The sequence below is a fragment of the Taudactylus pleione genome, unplaced genomic scaffold (genome assembly GCF_031769625.1).
Source record: "Taudactylus pleione unplaced genomic scaffold, aTauple2 ptg000082l, whole genome shotgun sequence".
Lineage (NCBI taxonomy): Eukaryota > Metazoa > Chordata > Amphibia > Anura > Myobatrachidae > Taudactylus > Taudactylus pleione.
Genome location: NW_028284484.1, coordinates 5397634 through 5415987, shown reverse-complemented (window position 1 = coordinate 5415987; position 18354 = coordinate 5397634). Strand labels below are relative to the sequence as shown.

The following is an 18354-nucleotide window of genomic DNA, read 5'->3' as shown; positions in this document are numbered from 1 at the left end:
TGACCACACACATCATCTGCATCAGATTATTATCATTGCACCTAGGTAGCAGCCCTGCCAGAAAGACAGGACTAGGTACAGTAAGAGTTAATTTTAAATTTTTACAAAATGTGTGAGCAGCTGGGAAGTGTGTACTGGGGGGGAGGTGTGTTAGGCAAAAGCTTTGCCTAGCTAGGGTGCCAATAAAATGAGCACCCTGACTGTGCCTGAAGGAATACATAATGTGGAGACACTGGGCCTGAGGGAATGATATAGGGCCTGATTTATGCACGCTATGCCGATGCCGCACATACTCAATCATTACTCGTACGTGCATCCAAGTCACACTGCACATGCATCTCAATGGTTACTGCCAAAATACGCAGAAGTTGAACGCATAGAGAGGCAATGTCAGTGGGCATTTCTGGAAGGTAATGGGTAGTAGCTAGCCAGACGCGGATATGTCACGGTCAGCCACAGAGTTGCACTGACACCGGGGGCCATGTTCAAATGGAGATTCTGCACCTTGATTTGGCTGGTGCAATCTCTGATTGTGCGACCAATGGTGCGTCTTAATGTGCAGAGCACTGGGTGTCTCTGTATGAACTCTATAGGCCGTGGTATTAGCATAAAGACGCAGTCGTGGCTGCAAAAGCGTGCACCTCTGAATCAGGCCCATAATGTGGAGACAATGGGAATGCAGGGGTGCCAAAAGGGGGGGAGCAGATACTAATTATATGGGTCCAAGCTTGCTGGAGGGGCTCGGCAGGGGTCCGATGTCGCCCCCCCTCCTCCCACCCACCTGTCAGCAGTACAGCACATTGTGCTGTGGGCTGGGCTGCAGTGGGAGACTGCTCACTGTTGCTTAGCAGCAGCAGCAGTCTCCTCTGCCTGTGAAGGGGAGCGATCACACTGAGCGTGGAGCTGAAATAAGTTTTTTGTAAGGGGGCGTGGTCACGCCTCCCTCAATTGGGCCACGCCCCCTTCCCCTTGGGCCTGGGCTGTCTCTCTACGGCTCTGTTGGCCTGAGGGACATATATAGTGTGTAGACAATTGAGGCAAAAGGAAACATATAATGTGGCAGGCTTGCCTACCCTCCCGATTTGATCGGGAGCTTCCCGAGTATCGGGTGCCACTCCCGACCCCCCGAAAAAGCCTGCCCTCCTGACTACCTACTAGAAACCCCTGCAGCGGGGGGCCCGATGACGCGATTCGTCATGAATCGCGTCATCGTGGCTCCACCCCCTGCTTCCCAATGCCATTATTTTAGGGGTGGGGCCACACGATCGCGTCATCGTGACCTCGCCCCTGGTCACACCCCCAAAATGGACCGATTGTCCGGCCACGCCCCCCACTGTGTGCGGAAGGAGGGAGCTGAATGTCAGCAAGTATGTAATGTGGAGACACTGGGTCTGAGGGAAATATATAATAGCTGATTCTGAGTTGGGAGTAAAGCAAAAAAAGAGCAAGTAACTTTGCACCTTGGTAAAACCATGCTGCATTGTAGGTGGGGCAGATTTAAAATGTGAAGAGAAAGTTAGATTTGAGAGTGCTGTGTTCTAACTTAAATCTAAATTGCTATGTAAAATAAAGCTGCATTTGTGGGCTACAGGCTAAAGCAGCCAGTATTTACCCTGCATGCAAAAAAATATAAATGTATTCACACCCCTTGCATTGCAGCATGGTTACGGTACTTGCTCTTTTTGCTTTACTCCCACTTTAGAATCAGGCTCATAATGTTGAGACTCTGGACCTAAAGGGACCCATACATCACATCTGGAACTGATTGACACAATTCCCCGATCCCCTGACGCCTGGTTCGGAGATTGGGGAAATCCAGCTTGTAGAAATTCTCGGATTAGCCGATCCTAAAAAAAAAAGTATGGGGACCAGCAAATCAGTGATTTTTAACATGCAGTATTTCCCCGATTCCCTGATGGATCACCGATCATTAATGCCCAATCTGCGGTTTTGATCGCTGATCGGCATTGGCGAATTACGACGCCCGCATTACTATATATAATGTGGCATTTTTGGGGCTTTAGGACTTGGGGCCTGATACAGAGATGATAATGCCAATGTTTACGCAGTTTGAGCGATTATCGCTAATATACCTATGAGACACACTGCAGTCTTTGTAAGCAGTTGCTTGGATTTGCAAAGCCGCTGTTTTCACTATTCCCATCTTTTGCCTCCCACTATTCCCATCTCCCTTATGCTCCCTGTTGCATCTCCCTCTATTCACGTCTTTGCCCTCTCCCCATACATGCCGACTATCTGGCTGCCCCTTCCGGAAGGGAGCAGCCAGATAGGCATTACTGGGGGGGCGTGGCCAGCAAACAGGGGCGGGGCCGGCCAGGTGATAAGTTTTTGCGGGCGGGGCGGAGCCACGCGAGCGCGTCATTTTGGCCCCGCCCCTGCTACACACTGCCGATATTACAGGCAGTTTGAAGCAGGGGGTGGTGCCAAAATGACGCGAATCACGTCACCGCCCCCTTCGCTGCCGGGGTTATAGAAGTAATTGCGGTGGGACAGGAGGGATCCACGGCAGCCGGGAGACTTGCCTGCCATCCTGGGAGGTCGGGAGCGGCACCCGATTTTCGGGAGGCTCCCGACCAAATCGGGAGGGTAGGCAAGTATGCCTCTCCCATCTCCTCCTTTTCCCATCTTCTCCTCCTTCTGTCACCCCCTATTCTTGTCTTTTTCCTGTCTCTCTATTCAAATATTCTATCCTGTCTCCCCCCTATTCCTATCTACCACTATTCCTGTTTCTTCTATCTCCTCTCCCTCTATTTCTGTCTTCTCTCTCTCTCCTATCTCCCCTATTCCCTGGTGAGTGTATGCTGTCTGCAGATAGCGGTGCAGGATGCTAGAACAGCGTTACAGTATTTGCAGATATTAACCAAGAGTCTCATAAGAACTAAATAGGAGACTTCTGTCGCCAACCATGTCACTCTAACACAGCAAAGACAAGATGGCCCCTGCACATGCTCAGTAGTGACCACAGCGGTCATCTTGGGACAGGGACCCTGATTCAGAGCCTCCTGGCTGCTCGCATAGCTGTGGGTGACCACCCACAGCTATAGCGAGCGGCCAAAATGATGGTCGCGATGGTCAAGACCGTCGCGACCATCGGGCTTGCGACGAGACCCTTGCGGTAGGGTCTTGCTGCCGCAAGCCCTGGAGTGTTTTTGGCTCTATCAGAGCCAAAAGCACTCCCACTGACATCACTAGTGATGTCAGTGGGGCCTGGAGTGATGTCAGTGGAGCCGCCTCCATCGTGCGCATGCGCACTTGGGCAACATTGCCCACTTGCGAGCGGTCAGCGCTCGCGAGCGGGTCTGAATCAGGCCCACAGTATGAGGCTTGCCTTGAGAACAGGAAGACTCGAGTCTTATCTGTAGCGCTCTCCTCTTTCAACAAGTATAATCTAAAGTTTTGTTCTTGTCTGTACCATTTTGTACTTATGGACTTTGATGTATGTTTTATCCCTATGTACAGCATTCCGTAATCTTTGTGGCACCATATACATAAAAGATAATAATTATGGATATATTTCCTTCATGTATACTCTAAAGATTTGGACATATACAGTACCTAGTAATAGAGGCTTTCTTAAAAGTAGAATTAGTCATCCTCCAAATACCATGTAAGCTTAGTACTTATCAATCACTCAGTACCCCCAAAGTGTAATAGGTTCCCACAACTGCTCTTCAGTAAGCACAAACAGTGCAATCAATGCACCATGCGATAAGCAATCAATTGTGCCATTAAGTGAAAACAATTATTTTTCTCTTGTATCTTACACAATGCAATGCAACACATTTAAGAATAAAAAGAAATGACAAAGACAAAATGATACATTTTACTAGCCATTACATATCAATCATTACACGGCACACGTCAATCGGATGATCAGTACATATAATTAAAATAAAACCTTCCATAACGCACTCAACACATAAAAAGAGATGTATATGTGTTTTCTTCCACTTTGACAAATATATTTTCCTAGGTAGTCACTTACTATACCTCACCCATTCTGCACCTATTCCTGTCACTGGCAGCTGCCAGCCAGTAAGGCTCATGACGCCACTATTCTGCCAAAAGACAGCAGCAACTGGTGGACACTTGTTAGAGAGTACTATGAGAAGTAAGCCCCAGAGCATTCCCAGGAACGTCTGAGCTATGAAAAGCTCCATGTAAAGGCCATACCAGGTCAGGATCAGCCCGAGGTTTCTTCCTCTGCTAGTATCTTTATACCATTAAAAATAGGGACAGTTAAATAACATGTTCAGGAATAACAAAGGTCTAGAAATAACCAGCATCAAACAGCACATACCTAACGAGATTTAAAGAAGCATTTAAGTCTGATATATATTGAGTCCATATATACAGTATATATATATATACTGTATGTATATATATATATATATATATATACACACATATATATATATATATAGACACACACATATATGTATATATAATTATCCGTCTATATATACACACTATACCGCAGAATTATTTTGTGTTAAGCCTTTTTCTTCAGGCATGTTATATATTTTTTGTGCCTGATAGTATTATTTTGATGTTATTCACCATTTTGATGCTGCTTGGTGATTTATACATTTTTATCTGCAAATTAGGTGTGCTGTTTTTTCTGGTTTTACCGAAAATATTTGGGTATTCAAATATTTATGACTATGCACCCACTGCATTTCAAATTAAAGTGTGCATTACTTGTCTGCTTTGCTATACGGTATATACAGGTATATCTATACTAATATAATAAGAACATTGTGTCTGCCTGTTACAAGTTAGCGCAAAAAACTACTGAACTGATTTTCATGAAAACTGCACATTATGTAGTGGAAACGCCTAGAAATAACCAGCACTTTGTTTCATCTCGATCCGTCAAGGTAAAGCTGAACAATAACTTTAGTTGAAGCTAATGAAAACAAAATGTAAAGAAATCATCAATGCAAGAGACAGGTGTGGCACCATGCACGCAGCCAGTAAGGGGCGGGGAGAGATACTTTGGACCCGCTGTCACTTGAATAGGATAGGCTACATAGCAGTCTGAGCACAGAGCACATAGTGACATTGGTGTGAGTGGTGGGTGAATAGGATAGGCTACATAGCAGTCTGAGCACAGAGCACATAGTGACATTGGTGTGAGTGGTGGGTGAATAGGATAGGCTACATAGCAGTCTGAGCACAGAGCACATAGTGACATTGGTGTGAGTGGTGGATGAATAGGATAGGCTACATAGCAGTCTGAGCACAGAGCACATAGTGACATTGGTGTGAGTGGTGGGTGAATAGGATAGGCTACATAGCAGTCTGAGCACAGAGCACATAGTGACATTGGTGTGAGTGGTGGGTGAATAGGATACGCTACATAGCAGTCTGAGCACAGAGCACATAGTGACATTGGTGTGAGTGGTGGGTGAATAGGATAGGCTACATAGCAGTCTGAGCACAGAGCACATAGTGACATTGGTGTGAGTGGTGGGTGAATAGGATAGGCTACATAGCAGTCTGAGCACAGAGCACATAGTGACATTGGTGTGAGTGGTGGATGAATAGGATAGGCTACATAGCAGTCTGAGCACAGAGCACATAGTGACATTGGTGTGAGTGGTGGGTGAATAGGATAGGCTACATAGCAGTCTGAGCACAGAGCACATAGTGACATTGGTGTGAGTGGTGGGTGAATAGGATAGGCTACATAGCAGTCTGAGCACAGAGCACATAGTGACATTGGTGTGAGTGGTGGGTGAATAGGATAGGCTACATAGCAGTCTGAGCACAGAGCACATAGTGACATTGGTGTGAGTGGTGGGTGAATAGGATAGGCTACATAGCAGTCTGAGCACAGAGCACATAGTGACATTGGTGTGAGTGGTGGATGAATAGGATAGGCTACATAGCAGTCTGAGCACAGAGCACATAGTGACATTGGTGTGAGTGGTGGGTGAATAGGATAGGCTACATAGCAGTCTGAGCACAGAGCACATAGTGACATTGGTGTGAGTGGTGGGTGAATAGGATAGGCTACATAGCAGTCTGAGCACAGAGCACATAGTGACATTGGTGTGAGTGGTGGGTGAATAGGATAGGTTACATAGCAGTCTGAGCACAGAGCACACAGTGACATTGGTGTGAGTGGTGGGTGAAGGCACTACTGCCACCAGTCTACCACAGGCATAAATCGGAAGTCCAGTTTCTTGCCTTCAAAAGAAATGTAAAAAATACAGCAGCATAGGTAAGGCATGCTGTAATAGCAGCAGCAGGTGTCTATAGGAAATGGGACACCTCCTTGCTGCATCTGCGATCTCAGTGCAGCGTCCGTAGACGTTGCCTCGGATCACCATCGCTTACTCAGCCTGACTAGTTCATATCAGTCTGCGAGGCCTGAAAATCTGTGTCCAACTATGCAGACCATGGCCTCGTCTGTCCCGCAAAACAGGGGTGAAACACCCCGTTTCCATAAACACTGGCCAGCCACACCCCCGGTCCACCCCCTAAATGCAGTATGTCAATCATGCTGTGGCTTGGGGGATCACAGGACCCGTTCTGCACATGTGCAGAACAGATCCCGCGCATGCGCAGACCCCAAAACATTGGAGATTTACGTAAACCATCGGATTTGCATACATCTCTTAATCAAACCCCAAGTTTCCAACGTTTCAGTGCTTTTAATATAAATGCACTATATAATATAAACACACTGTCATCAGGGATATATAAGCAATACAAATACTGTAGTTACTGAGTCCATGCCTCCACGGCTGTTTTGGCAGCTCACACACACACACACACACACACACACAATTTTGTGGAAAAAAGTGTCTGAAGTTAAAGATTGATACAAGTATACCAGCTTCCAAACTGTGGATAAGGAATTATTTCACTGATTTTTTTTCTGTGTCTTTAACAAGTTATAACTATGAACACTCTCAATAGCATTCTATAAAGAATCAGGGAATGTTACTTCCAAATATTGCAATATCTGTTAAGCTGACAAAGCTCCAAAGTCTTCCCCAGCTGGGTCAGTTCTATTCTAACACTCAGAATATTTAGGATTCTTACCAAATGACTATACAATTTTAACTTAGATAAAATACTAAACCACTTAGCATGAAATTGGATCCTGAAAATAAGCACACTGGTTTTTTTTAAATAAACTGGAGAAAAAAAGCTGTCTATGATCCCTGATACGGGCCATTTAGGGGGATGCGACTGCGTGTCACGCCCCCTCCTTGTCATGCCGGCGGTTTGACCAGAGCTCCGGGAGCTCCCAGGCCCCCAGGCTCTCCCAGTACAGTGCGTCATCCATCCCCGCTGCAGGTCTGCTCGGTGACAGCATCCAATGGGGTGATACCAAAATAATAGAGCAGCTCTGCTATTTGGGGGTCACCCCTTAGGAAGGTGTCAACTGGTACACCTGCACCCCCCCTAGTGACGCCACTGCCTTCAGCTGTACCATTCATTGGGATGTGACACTATAGTCTCACCCTAGCCAATACTCCACAACCACCTACTGTGGCACTTGCATACGCTGACAATGAAGCTTTTCCACCCAAACAGCAATAATCACCACACAAAAACCAAGGACGGGTGGATGAGAAAACTCCACAGCAAACAGGATCCAATTGTAATCCCTCATACTTACTTGCTTTATTTGATTATAATAATAATCGATAACAAAGAAGAAAAGTAAACACGTCACAAGGTAGGAACACTGAGCATCCCGGATTTCCAATGACTTTTTCCTTTGTCTTTTTCAGGAACTATTCTAGTGAGCTTAAAGGCAGTTGGAAGGGTGTGCCCGAGGAATGGTGAGCTGGTAACATCTTCAGCCATAATCACATACTCCCCTGGTGGAAGAGGAAATCAAAAAGCAGCGTTAGACTGGAATGTCACATCTTATAAGATGCGCACTATATAAATCAGTCAGGCCTGTAATTATAAATCTTACAAAATAATTATCACACATAAAACAGAACAAGCACATACAGTACAAGCTTGGCATAGGGGGTGCAGACATAAGATAGAGAGGGCCCTGCTTGTGCAAGCTTACTATCTAGAGGAAGAGGGCAATGCTGAGACAATACGAGCTAGTGGGACATGGAATAGACTGTAACTGATAGAACAGGAAGAGAGAGTTGTATTAGATCGAAAACGCAGACGCAGTCTGAAGACGCAGCAACGGCCATCTGAGAAAGCCAGAAGCTACCCAGAATGTCTGTCTTACCTGTGTAGCTGAGTCCAGGAAATCTGCATCTTCCAAAGCAGAGCCTGGCCTTGGTACTCCCAGAAAATGTGGACAACACACCCCCTTTTATGGCAACTCAGACCGGCTCCACCCACTCCCTGCCCCCAAACGGCTGCAGCCTTTCAGTAAGGCGGCGGCTTTGGGGAACTGAGCAAGATCATGCACTAGAAGATCGCCGCATGAGCAGTACACATCCTGTGCATACGCCCATCTTCTAACATCGGAGATGTACGCAAACCATTGGGTTTGTGTACAAGTCTTATTGAGACCCAGAGTTGTTCCAGTTTACATCACTATGATCCCATCCCCAATTTTAAGGTACATATTTTGACTTTTAGGGGTCTATTTATAAACCCTTTTCTCTGGATTTTTCAAAGGATGGAATTATCAAAGCTTCCTCCTATGTAATAGCAAGAGGGATACAGCAGAGAGGTCACTGGTATCTCTAGTAGTCTCTCTATTTTCGGCATTTATTACATCCCCATATCCTTTTACGGACATCAGTATATGCTCTATTTATACCTCCCATCCATCCCATTTTCAGTAAGAATAGTCCTGCTTTTCGGGCACTATCCCAGCCGTGGGCCACAGTGTCCGTGGGTGGGGGAGGCTGGAGGAGCACTCGATCTCCGCTGAGCAGCAGGCGAATACTGAATAGTGCACATATGCACAGCTTCTAAATAGTGCGGGTGGTGATCTTTGGGGTGTAGCCCAGCTGCTCGATTAGCACTGGGCACCCCCCAGAGTGGTGGAAACAGGGGCGTGCCACAAGGCCATGCCTCTTCCAGCTAGGCTACATTCCCTTTCCAGACATGCGCGGGGTCCCGATCTTTAACTACTAAATGTTGGGAGGTATGTACAGTATTAATCAAGCAGTGGAAAGTGAAGCCCTTGAGACAGCGTTACTGTGTGTTCTTCAATGGCGGATCTGCAAAGCTGGAGAAGCTTCGCTGGATCCCATCCGAGTTAAGTGCCAATGCATATATTACCTGAACTTCTTGCCAGTAACATTAGGAGACAGAGATAAAAACACTTGTTAGCAATGTTGGACTGGGACATGAAGGGCCCACCGGGGGAAGGCAGTGGTAGGGGCCCATGCTTAAAGGGTGTAGCCAGCCTCCATAGGGGTGTTACCAGCCACTGCAGAGGCTTGGCCTACCATTATAGAGTACATAGCCTGCAGACAACATGGATACTACACTGCATGGTCTGTTCATCCATATTCCTACTCTGCCAGGTAACTGACTCTGTAATAGAGTAACAATATATAATTCAAGTGCACTGTCTGAAACCTGACATTAGAAGAGGAGGTGAGGCCCTCAGGTAGTAGGGCCCACCGGGGATTTCCCCTGTACCCCTGTGGGCTAGTCCGACCCTGCTTGTTAGGAGCCCTGAATTGAAAAGTAGGTGGCAAACTGTGTTCTATATCGTTACAATAGTCAATTTGAACTGAAATGTTAAATACTGGGGCTGATGCAGAGTAGGCCCTAATCACACCTGCATTGGGTGCACAAAGAATATTTGTATATATGTATTCATATGAAGTTTCACCAACCCTATTCATACACTGGGTTCCTAGCTGTCAGCCATTATCAGGACGCATATGTACAAGCCCAATCCTTGGTGCAAGGGATCCTGCTGAAATCAGAGCGATCTCTGAGTATGTACTACTCAGCATACTGTAGCTCATACTTACCGACTTTACCAACCTCCTCTCTGAGAGCAGCCCAGGAGGAGATGCTGCTGAAACTTTGTGGGTTGGAGCCAGACTGTAGTCGTCATTTGCACCATTTTAGCCTCGCTCCCTCCTTACAGACCTGCAAATTCCCCGTAAAATCTCCCCATCCTGCCCACTTCACTAGGATGCAGGATGTGAGAGATCTGCCTACTCTTCCGGGGTAGGGGGGGCTACCCAAAAACTCAGGAGCCTCCCGCAACTTTCAGGAGAGTAGGCAAGTACAGTATGCTGTAGCTCTCAATTCCATCTGCACACACCGGATTCACCCAACCTAAAAATTACGTGCAAATGCCCAATTTACTACCCAGTTATGCCCCTCCAGTATTATGTGGAGATGCAGCTGAGTTGTGTACAGTTACGGAGCATGTGTAGCAAGATCTGTCTGCAAAACAAACTTGGGTGCAGCTCTTCATCTGCACCACTGTCTCTAAAATATACTCACACGGTAAAAGGTATTCTGTAGCGTAAAACGTTTTTGCAATCAGCACACCATTCCCTTCATTTAATAAGCACTAAAAAAATAATTAGGAAGTTGTGCAGTGGTTCCAAACTCTGTAATTGGCCACTCTACAAGTAGAATAAGCAATGATAAGACAGATGTCCCTGATATGGAAGCACAATGCTAATCAAACACCTGTGATTAGAAGACGGAGTGGAAGCCTCTCTATTAATGCTAATCAGCAGTAATCACACTCTATCAAGAGCAGAGCAAACAGGGTCCGTTATTAGCATAGATGAATCTCATGTGCACCCTGAATCTCTAGTGTTTATATTTTGCTTATTATCAAACAAAATGTTTTTAATTACCTAAATATCGCTGCGGCACAATGGGCACCATCTTTGCAGTGTCATATGCAAATGTGAACGTGTCTCTAGCGGGAGGGGATTGCAGTTCACAACTGGAAGGCTTGTTGATTTATAGTTTAAATGCGTCTTAGTATAATAATTATACATAGATGTATATTGTTTTTCCCTTCCTATGTATTAATAGGACATGTATGGGAAGGCACCAAAATTATTTTTTGAGGGACATTACATATAGTGAAAAAGCTATATAAAAATTCTCATAAGTCGGAAATGTTGCAGAAATGAAGCTAAGGTCATTCTATAAAGTAGTAATATTGTTTGTCAGTACAGCCCTCCTGGTACAGACCCTCTCACCCCATGCTGGTGTCTCCTTTTTGCCTTTCTTGTTCTTCCCCTCTCCTTCCCCTTCTCCATTACTCCATGGGGTTTGCCATCCTCCTTACCCTCCTTTCCCTCTGCCCTCCCCATTAAAATCGAAACTGGTCAAATGTGAAGAATACCTGTACTATTCTATACATTGAGTGTTTAAACTTGAACTATTTTATTATGTCTCGTCTTCTGTATTGCTATTTGGTTATTAAACATCATTAAACATTTGTGTTAAATAAAAAGTAGTGATTTTTTGTTGGTACCGTGTAAATACTATTATGTCATGTGTGTAATTTATATGGGTTTGTGCAAGGTGGTGACTGCAGAGATACAATGGGTCCATTCAATTAGATGCATCATACTTGTTATATACCGCACTTATGGTACTGCCGGACTCGTGGATTTCTGCTCACAGCCCCCGTACAAAAATCCACGAGTTTGGGGCGACATCAGGCCGGGAGGGAGGTGAGTTGCGGGGCCGTTGGAGATATTTCCACAGAGTCACAATGGCAGCTCACCAGCCTCACATCTAATTGATTTGGCCCTAAAATTTAGCTCCGTCAGATAGGAGCTAAGAACTGGAAAGCATCTCACATTTTACCCTCATGCAAAACAAGATTCATTGTTGGGGAATAAGATGTTTAAATCGGCATAAAAGGATGGAGACTTTAAATAGGTATTTCTGCTTGCACAGCCTCTTACACCCCTAATACCAGCAGATTTGTATACCTCTTTTGAGATAGTAAAGATAAGATGTTGATCTATACCAGGCCTAGCCAACCTGTGGCTGTCCAGCTGTTGTAAAACTACAAGTCCCAGCATGATTTACCAGCTGATCGGTGGGAGGATATGCTGGGACTTGTAGTTTCACAACAGCTGCAGAGGTTGGCCTGGCCTGAACTATACTTTCAGTGGGGATCCATTGCCACTAATTCATGCATTGTCTATAAGGCAAGGCTCAATAGCAATGTATAGCAATGTATTAAATAAAAGCAGATGGTACAAAAATTATACTTGTAATAAAAACAGTCCTATTGTTCCCTCACTCATCACTTAAAAATAATACCCCTTTTACACCAGACAAAAAACCCGGGTCATTGCAGGGTTAACCCGGGTTGCTCCTAGATGTAAAAGGGGCCAGGATTGGATTCCCGGTTCGAGTGACCCAGCAATCCAACCCAGGTAACTTGCAGGGTCTTACATGGGAACAACCCGTGACCCCCTGCAGTGTAAACAGGTACCCCGGGTCATTCGACCCGGGTCCCGTTTACAGCATGGGGAATTCCGGGTTTCTAGGCGCTTGGAGATGATGTCATCTCCAAGCGCCGGGAGAAGTGTTCCACTGCACCCGTTTGCAATGTGAACGGAGCCGATCCAAGAATAATACAAAAGGTCTGTCCTGGGTCTGACCCGTTTTAGAACTGTGTTCCAAATCTCTGGTCAGACCCAGGATTTAGGCGTATAAGCAGTATTATACCACTTTCAGACATATCGAGAATCCCGGGAATTTGGCCTGCCTCAGCCAACTTCCCGGGTTGCCGCGTATGTCTGAAAGGTACCTACCCGAGAACACGTTCCCAGGTAGCCGACCCTTCAATCAACCAGGGAATTTCCCGGGACTTAAGTCCCTGGAAATTACCCTGCTTATGTCTGAATGGTGCTACCCGGGAATTTACTATTCATGGGCTGCACCAAGCAGCTTTTACATTGAATTGGCAGCGCAGAACGTCCTATAGGATGCTCAGCACTTCAGCACTGCTGCTTTGATTTGGCAGCGCAGACGTTCATAGCTGCTTTCAGTTGGCAGCGCAGAGCGTCCTATAGGACGCTCAGCGCTGCCGCTCACCACCCCCCGCGCCGGTGGCTGTGTCGCTGTAGATTGTAACACAGAGGACCCCAGCCGGACGCCGGGGACACCCGCCAGCGCTGGAGACCGCCGACAGGTCTCTGGCACAGCGGGCCGCCCGCACTCCCACTGGACCACCAGGGCAGTACATTAACGGAAGGGTTTCTATCTCTTCTCCATTGGGGTGGGGGGGCAGCAAATAGGGGATAAAACAAATACTTTATTAATAAAATTAAATTAATTAAAAATGGCTGGATTGGCCGGCTGCCTTTTGATGACTTCATCAGCGGCAGTCAGAGAGGGGATAGGCTAGAAGGGGCAGACGGCAGAGGAGAGGCAGGTAATCCAAAAAACCCTGCTCTTGTCTGAAAGAGGTCTGCCTGGGAATTTCCCGGGTAGGCGGTGTAGTGTGAAAAGGGGGTCTCGACCAAATACCCAGGATTTTGCACAGGATAAATTCCCGGGTCTGAGCAGGAAGTTTCCCGGGTCGTATGTCTGAAAGGGGTATAAGTGAGGCTTTGAAAAACAGATTTTAGGAGTAAAATGTAATAGCTATAAGTAAGCAGGACTTTGAAGTTACATTTTTACTTTCCATCCCAGCCTGAAATCATGGAAATAGTTATGCAGAACGTTTGTTCACATACACGTTTATGTGCTCAATGGGCATATCTGTCTATTTGTGCAAACTTAATTGTGCTGCATTATTCCATGTACAGTATGTTAATTCCGAGTATACATTAGGTGCGCACTTCCAGGATAGTAACCCATAGGAACCAATGTGATTTTGCAGCCCTGCAGCAAACTGCTTTCTAGTCAGAGGCTGAAGTGTGCAGTTTGCAGGACAGAAAAGAATCCTATTGTCACATGGCCTGATTCACTACAGATCGCAATACTGCGCACACACGCAGTTCAGAGGCGATAGCAAGCCAAACCACTGTGATCGCAATGCGAATTCAGCACCACATAAGGACGCCCACTTTACCATATGCACATCCTTAATACTTACCAGAATAGCAGAATCATCGGTACAATCGAGTAACATAGGGCCCATACGCACAGTTGCACAAGCCCTCACCTTACTCAGAAATTGCTAACAGGCACGCACGCTATGAGACCTCACACTGTGTATGACTATGCAGTGGATAATGTATGCACACCCCTGAAACGGCGTGCGAACGCACTGGCCTGCCTGCGTTCACCTGACCACTCCCCCCGTCACCACCCACAAACGGCACTTCCTGTCAATCACTCTGCGATGGGTCTCCATAGCTTATGCGATTGCAATCCCGATTGCAGTGGCCGGCTCGTGCACGCGTAATCGACGCGTATGCATGCGCAGAACGTAACAATTGTTCGATTGCATGCGTATTAGCAACTGTGATCCAAGCTGAATCGCACACTGCCTGCACCCTCGGTAGCTATGCCCCAGGCTGTCAATTATCAGACAAAAATGTGATAACTGTGGTAAATTAAATGTACAGATGTGTCCTTCCTCATCTATCCTCAGTACGCCATGCAGCGCGATATGCCTGGTGTGAGTGAGCTGCCAGGTCCCGTGCAACTCTGCTAGTGTCGGGCATCTTTTTGTTTGAAATTCATCTAAGTGGCAATGTGATCTGACCAATATGCACCAGGAGACTGTGTTGATTCATTTGATATGTGACACTTGAATATCTGTGTGAGACTGAAAGCCTGATTCAGCAAGGAACGCAAAAGGAGAGAACGCACGCATTTGGCCGATGCTTTTGCACTTTGCATGCGCGAACCAGCCAGTGCGATCGGGTTATGGTATGCAGACTACACGCAGTGTGTACGCAGACCCCTCCGATATTGATTGACAGGTAGTGCCATTTGTGGGTGGTAACGGGGGGTGGTCAGGCGAATGCAGGCGTTATAACGCCGTTATAGGGGTGTGCATAATTAAGGCAGTGCGGCGGCATACGCAGCCATACCGTAAGCTGTACACAGGAAGCGGACAAATTCCTGCAGCAGGTCAGGCCAACCACTATTATGCTAATGAGTCCGATGGTTCTCGATGTTACCGATGTTTACACTATCTTGCTTGCAGTGGCGTATCTATAATGGATACAATGTGTGCGGGGCACACGGGCCCCCGCACCGCACACACTGAACCCATATTATTTTAGAATTACCTGTCCGTGGTCCCACGTCGGGTATCTGCGCTGTTCAGAACGCCGTGGCCATTTTCCGGCGTTCTGTGCATGCGCTGTAGACTCCAGGCACACTCTAGTGCCCGGAGTCTACTAAGGCTCCGGTGGCTGGCTAGCAGCGTCAGTCGGCTGCCAGCCACCGGGGAGAGAGGAGGGGGCCCCGCACGTGGAGTGCACACGGACCCAATCCTATATTAAGACGCCCTTGCTTGTGTGCTGATTAGGCTGTGAGTAAAGGGAGATGGGCGGTATAGTATGGGGATGAGTGTCTGCATCCGCACAGAGACGTATGCACTGATTAGCATATTCTCGCAGCGGACGGGTGCATCTGTGCGCTCTTTGCTGGATCAGGCCCTGAGTTTGTAAACGTAACTTGGTGTGGAATAAAGCTGCGCCGCTACATTGTAGCACTTTGCATGCTGATTCAGAGACAGTCGCATACAGATATACCAGTGTCACATATCAAATTAATCAGCACTGTCTCTTTGGGGATGAGTATGGGATGCCGGCGCTCAGGACCCAGGCGGTCAGAGTCCTGACGCCGGCATCCCGACAGTGTTAGAATACCAACACTTGTCTGTCTGTATTCTAATACTCCCCCTCTTCCTACCCTAACCCTAACTCTCCATCCCCGGTGCCTGACCCTAACCTCCCCCCCTAGTGCCTAAACCTAACCACCCCCTTCCCCGCACCCTAAACCAAACCATCCCCTCTTAGTGCCTAACCCCAACCCTCCTCCTAGTGCCTAACGCTAACCACTAACCCTCCCCCCAACCCCGCTACTTACCTTTGGGATTCCGGCAGGTGGGATGCCAGCGCCAGGATTCTGACAAGTGTTGGGACTCCGGCGCTGGCATTCTGAGCACCAGAATCCCCGTGGTCGGGATATTGACCGTATCCCGTCTCCTTGTGCGTCCTAGGTGCTTTTCGACCATGACGCCTTTTCGGCAAAATAAAGATGCAATAAAGACACCAAGTGCTAGCAAAGTCTCACGGGACCAGGCACGCTGAGAGGGGATGTTTGGCGTGACTACAGCTGACAGGGGTGTATCTAAGGGTCAGAGCGCCCCTGGCAAAATAAGGGACTGGCGCCCCCCCTTCCCCCCCAGCTCTCCCCCCTCACAGCCCTGTCGCCACTGACAGCTTTTACTATTTTTAATATTAAAAGAACACACATTGGCTTCCACAGGGAAAAAAAACATCCAGTCCCCATTCTAAGAGCCAGCCCTAGCAGGTCCCCTTCTGTGCCCCCACTCCCCATCCAGCCCCAGCCTTTTATGTCCCCCACTCCCCAGCAGCCCCCCTTCTAAGTCCCCACTCCCCAGCCAACCCTTCTGTGCCCCCACTCAACAGCCAGCCCCAGCCTGTTATGTTCCCCACTGCCAAGCCAGTCCCCCCTTCTAAGTACCCACTCCCCAGCCAGCCCCGTCAGGTCCCCTTCTGTGCCCCCAATCCCCACTTCTTACCTTGTTGCTGCAGTGTTCTCACGGGCCGCGGCTCCTCTGTCCTCTCTTCAGCAGTGCGGCATTATGTCATGTGCGCCGGGTCGACTCTTCTCTGTACAAAAAAAAATTCAACTGACGGCGTCGGCAGGTGGGCACTTCGGGAAGCTGCGCGGCCCGTCTGCACAGTCGCAACGAGGATGAGGCGGCGGCGGCTGCTGCTGCTGCCAGCCAGCCCCCCCCCCCCCCCCATATTTTTGATACATAAATTTCCATCTAACTTCTTAGTGGGGGTCATTTCCAAACTCAGAAAAACATGGAGATGCAGCACAAAAGTCACATTTCTGTACTTTGTGACGTCATGCGTCTACTCTGCCAACAGATTACTTGTTTTATTGGAAATATAAATAAATGACCACAGCATGATGGAATAAATTGTGGGGTGGGCTATATTTTTTACACACTAGTGTGGCTTTCAGTGTAGAATGCAGGAAAGACACCATAATGCCTGTATCCACCGACTTTCCACAGCCAGTAACCAGCACTGTATCTGTATCCAACAAATTTCCAGAGCCAGGTGTCAGGATGTGGCATGGGATCGGCCGCTACTCACCCCTACACCGGCGTCTGCGTGCTCCGATGCCTGCGGATGTCAGGCCTAGGAACCAGTAGTGGCTGAATTTTCTCCTCAGGGTCTGCTAGAATCCTTATGTGAACATCTTGGTTGACACTGGCGTTGACATGGGCACCGCCATTTTGGTTCGTGTCATCTGACTACTATCCTCCACTGGTAGCCTGCGGTCAGTCAGCTGCCTCATTCAACCAATACCTAAGGGTATTTTAGTTCAACTCTTGGAACAGGAAGTTGCCTGCACAACTTTGATTCTCTAGTGTTCATTCAGCATCTGGATACCTTGCTAGCTAACATCGCTATACAGCTTCTGGTTAATTCGAGCTGTCACCCATCTCTATTCAGCATATGGATACGCAGCCACCTGAAACATCCATTACACATTGTCAAACCTCCACGCTGTTACCCATTGCTACTCAGCGACCAAATCACTGAAGCAGTATTCTTCGCCATTTAGCATCTAGCTCCCCAGTACAGCTAAACTCTGTCTGGAACCCCAGAGTTGTTCCCATTGCTATCTGCCTCATCCTGCTGATCCTCCTAGTTGTTCCTCCAGTACATTCATAGTCTTGTCCTGGTCTTCTTGCTACTCCCAGATACCTACTCCGGGGACCACGACCTGTTAACTTGGTGCAGCGAAACCCATATCCCGCTTGGAGGGGTCACTGGTGAACACCATCAAGTGGATTAGACTCCGCGCCTTGAAGCAGGTCTCACCAACATTTGCGAGTAGCCTATGAGGAAGACTTATATTTTGCCACCTCGTCTCCTACCTCCAACTCACCCTAGCCCTCCAGCTACTGAACCCTTAGCTGAGGACAAACTATACCAGGGCCTGAGACCAGGAACCAGTGCTGTACCTGTATCAACCGACTTTCCAAAGCCAGCAACCAACACTGTACCTGTATCCACCAACTTTCCAGAGCCAGGAATCAGTGCTGTACCTGTATCCACCAACTTTCCAGAGCCAGGAACCTGCGCTGTACCTGTATCCACCAACTGCCTAGGGCCAGGAACCAGTACTGTACCTGTATCCACCAACTGCCCAGGGCCAGGAATCAGCTCTGTACATGAATCCACCAGCTGC

The 18354-nt window shown here is 47.5% G+C and overlaps 1 protein-coding gene across 2 annotated transcripts in view; it reads right to left on the bottom strand.

Annotated features, from left to right (window-relative positions):
* Nucleotides 1–18354, bottom strand: part of MORN1 (MORN repeat containing 1) — a 735456-nt gene that overhangs the window by 30739 nt on the left and 686363 nt on the right. Inside the window, exon 14 of one of the 2 annotated variants that reach the window (XM_088468235.1) lies at nt 7661–7865. In XM_088468235.1, the coding sequence (XP_088324361.1) occupies nt 7714–7865 (152 nt within the window). In that variant the 3' untranslated portion in view covers nt 7661–7713. Of the gene's footprint in view, nt 1–7660; nt 7866–18354 lie in introns of those variants that run through there. The other variant, XM_088468237.1, reaches the window with a different exon arrangement.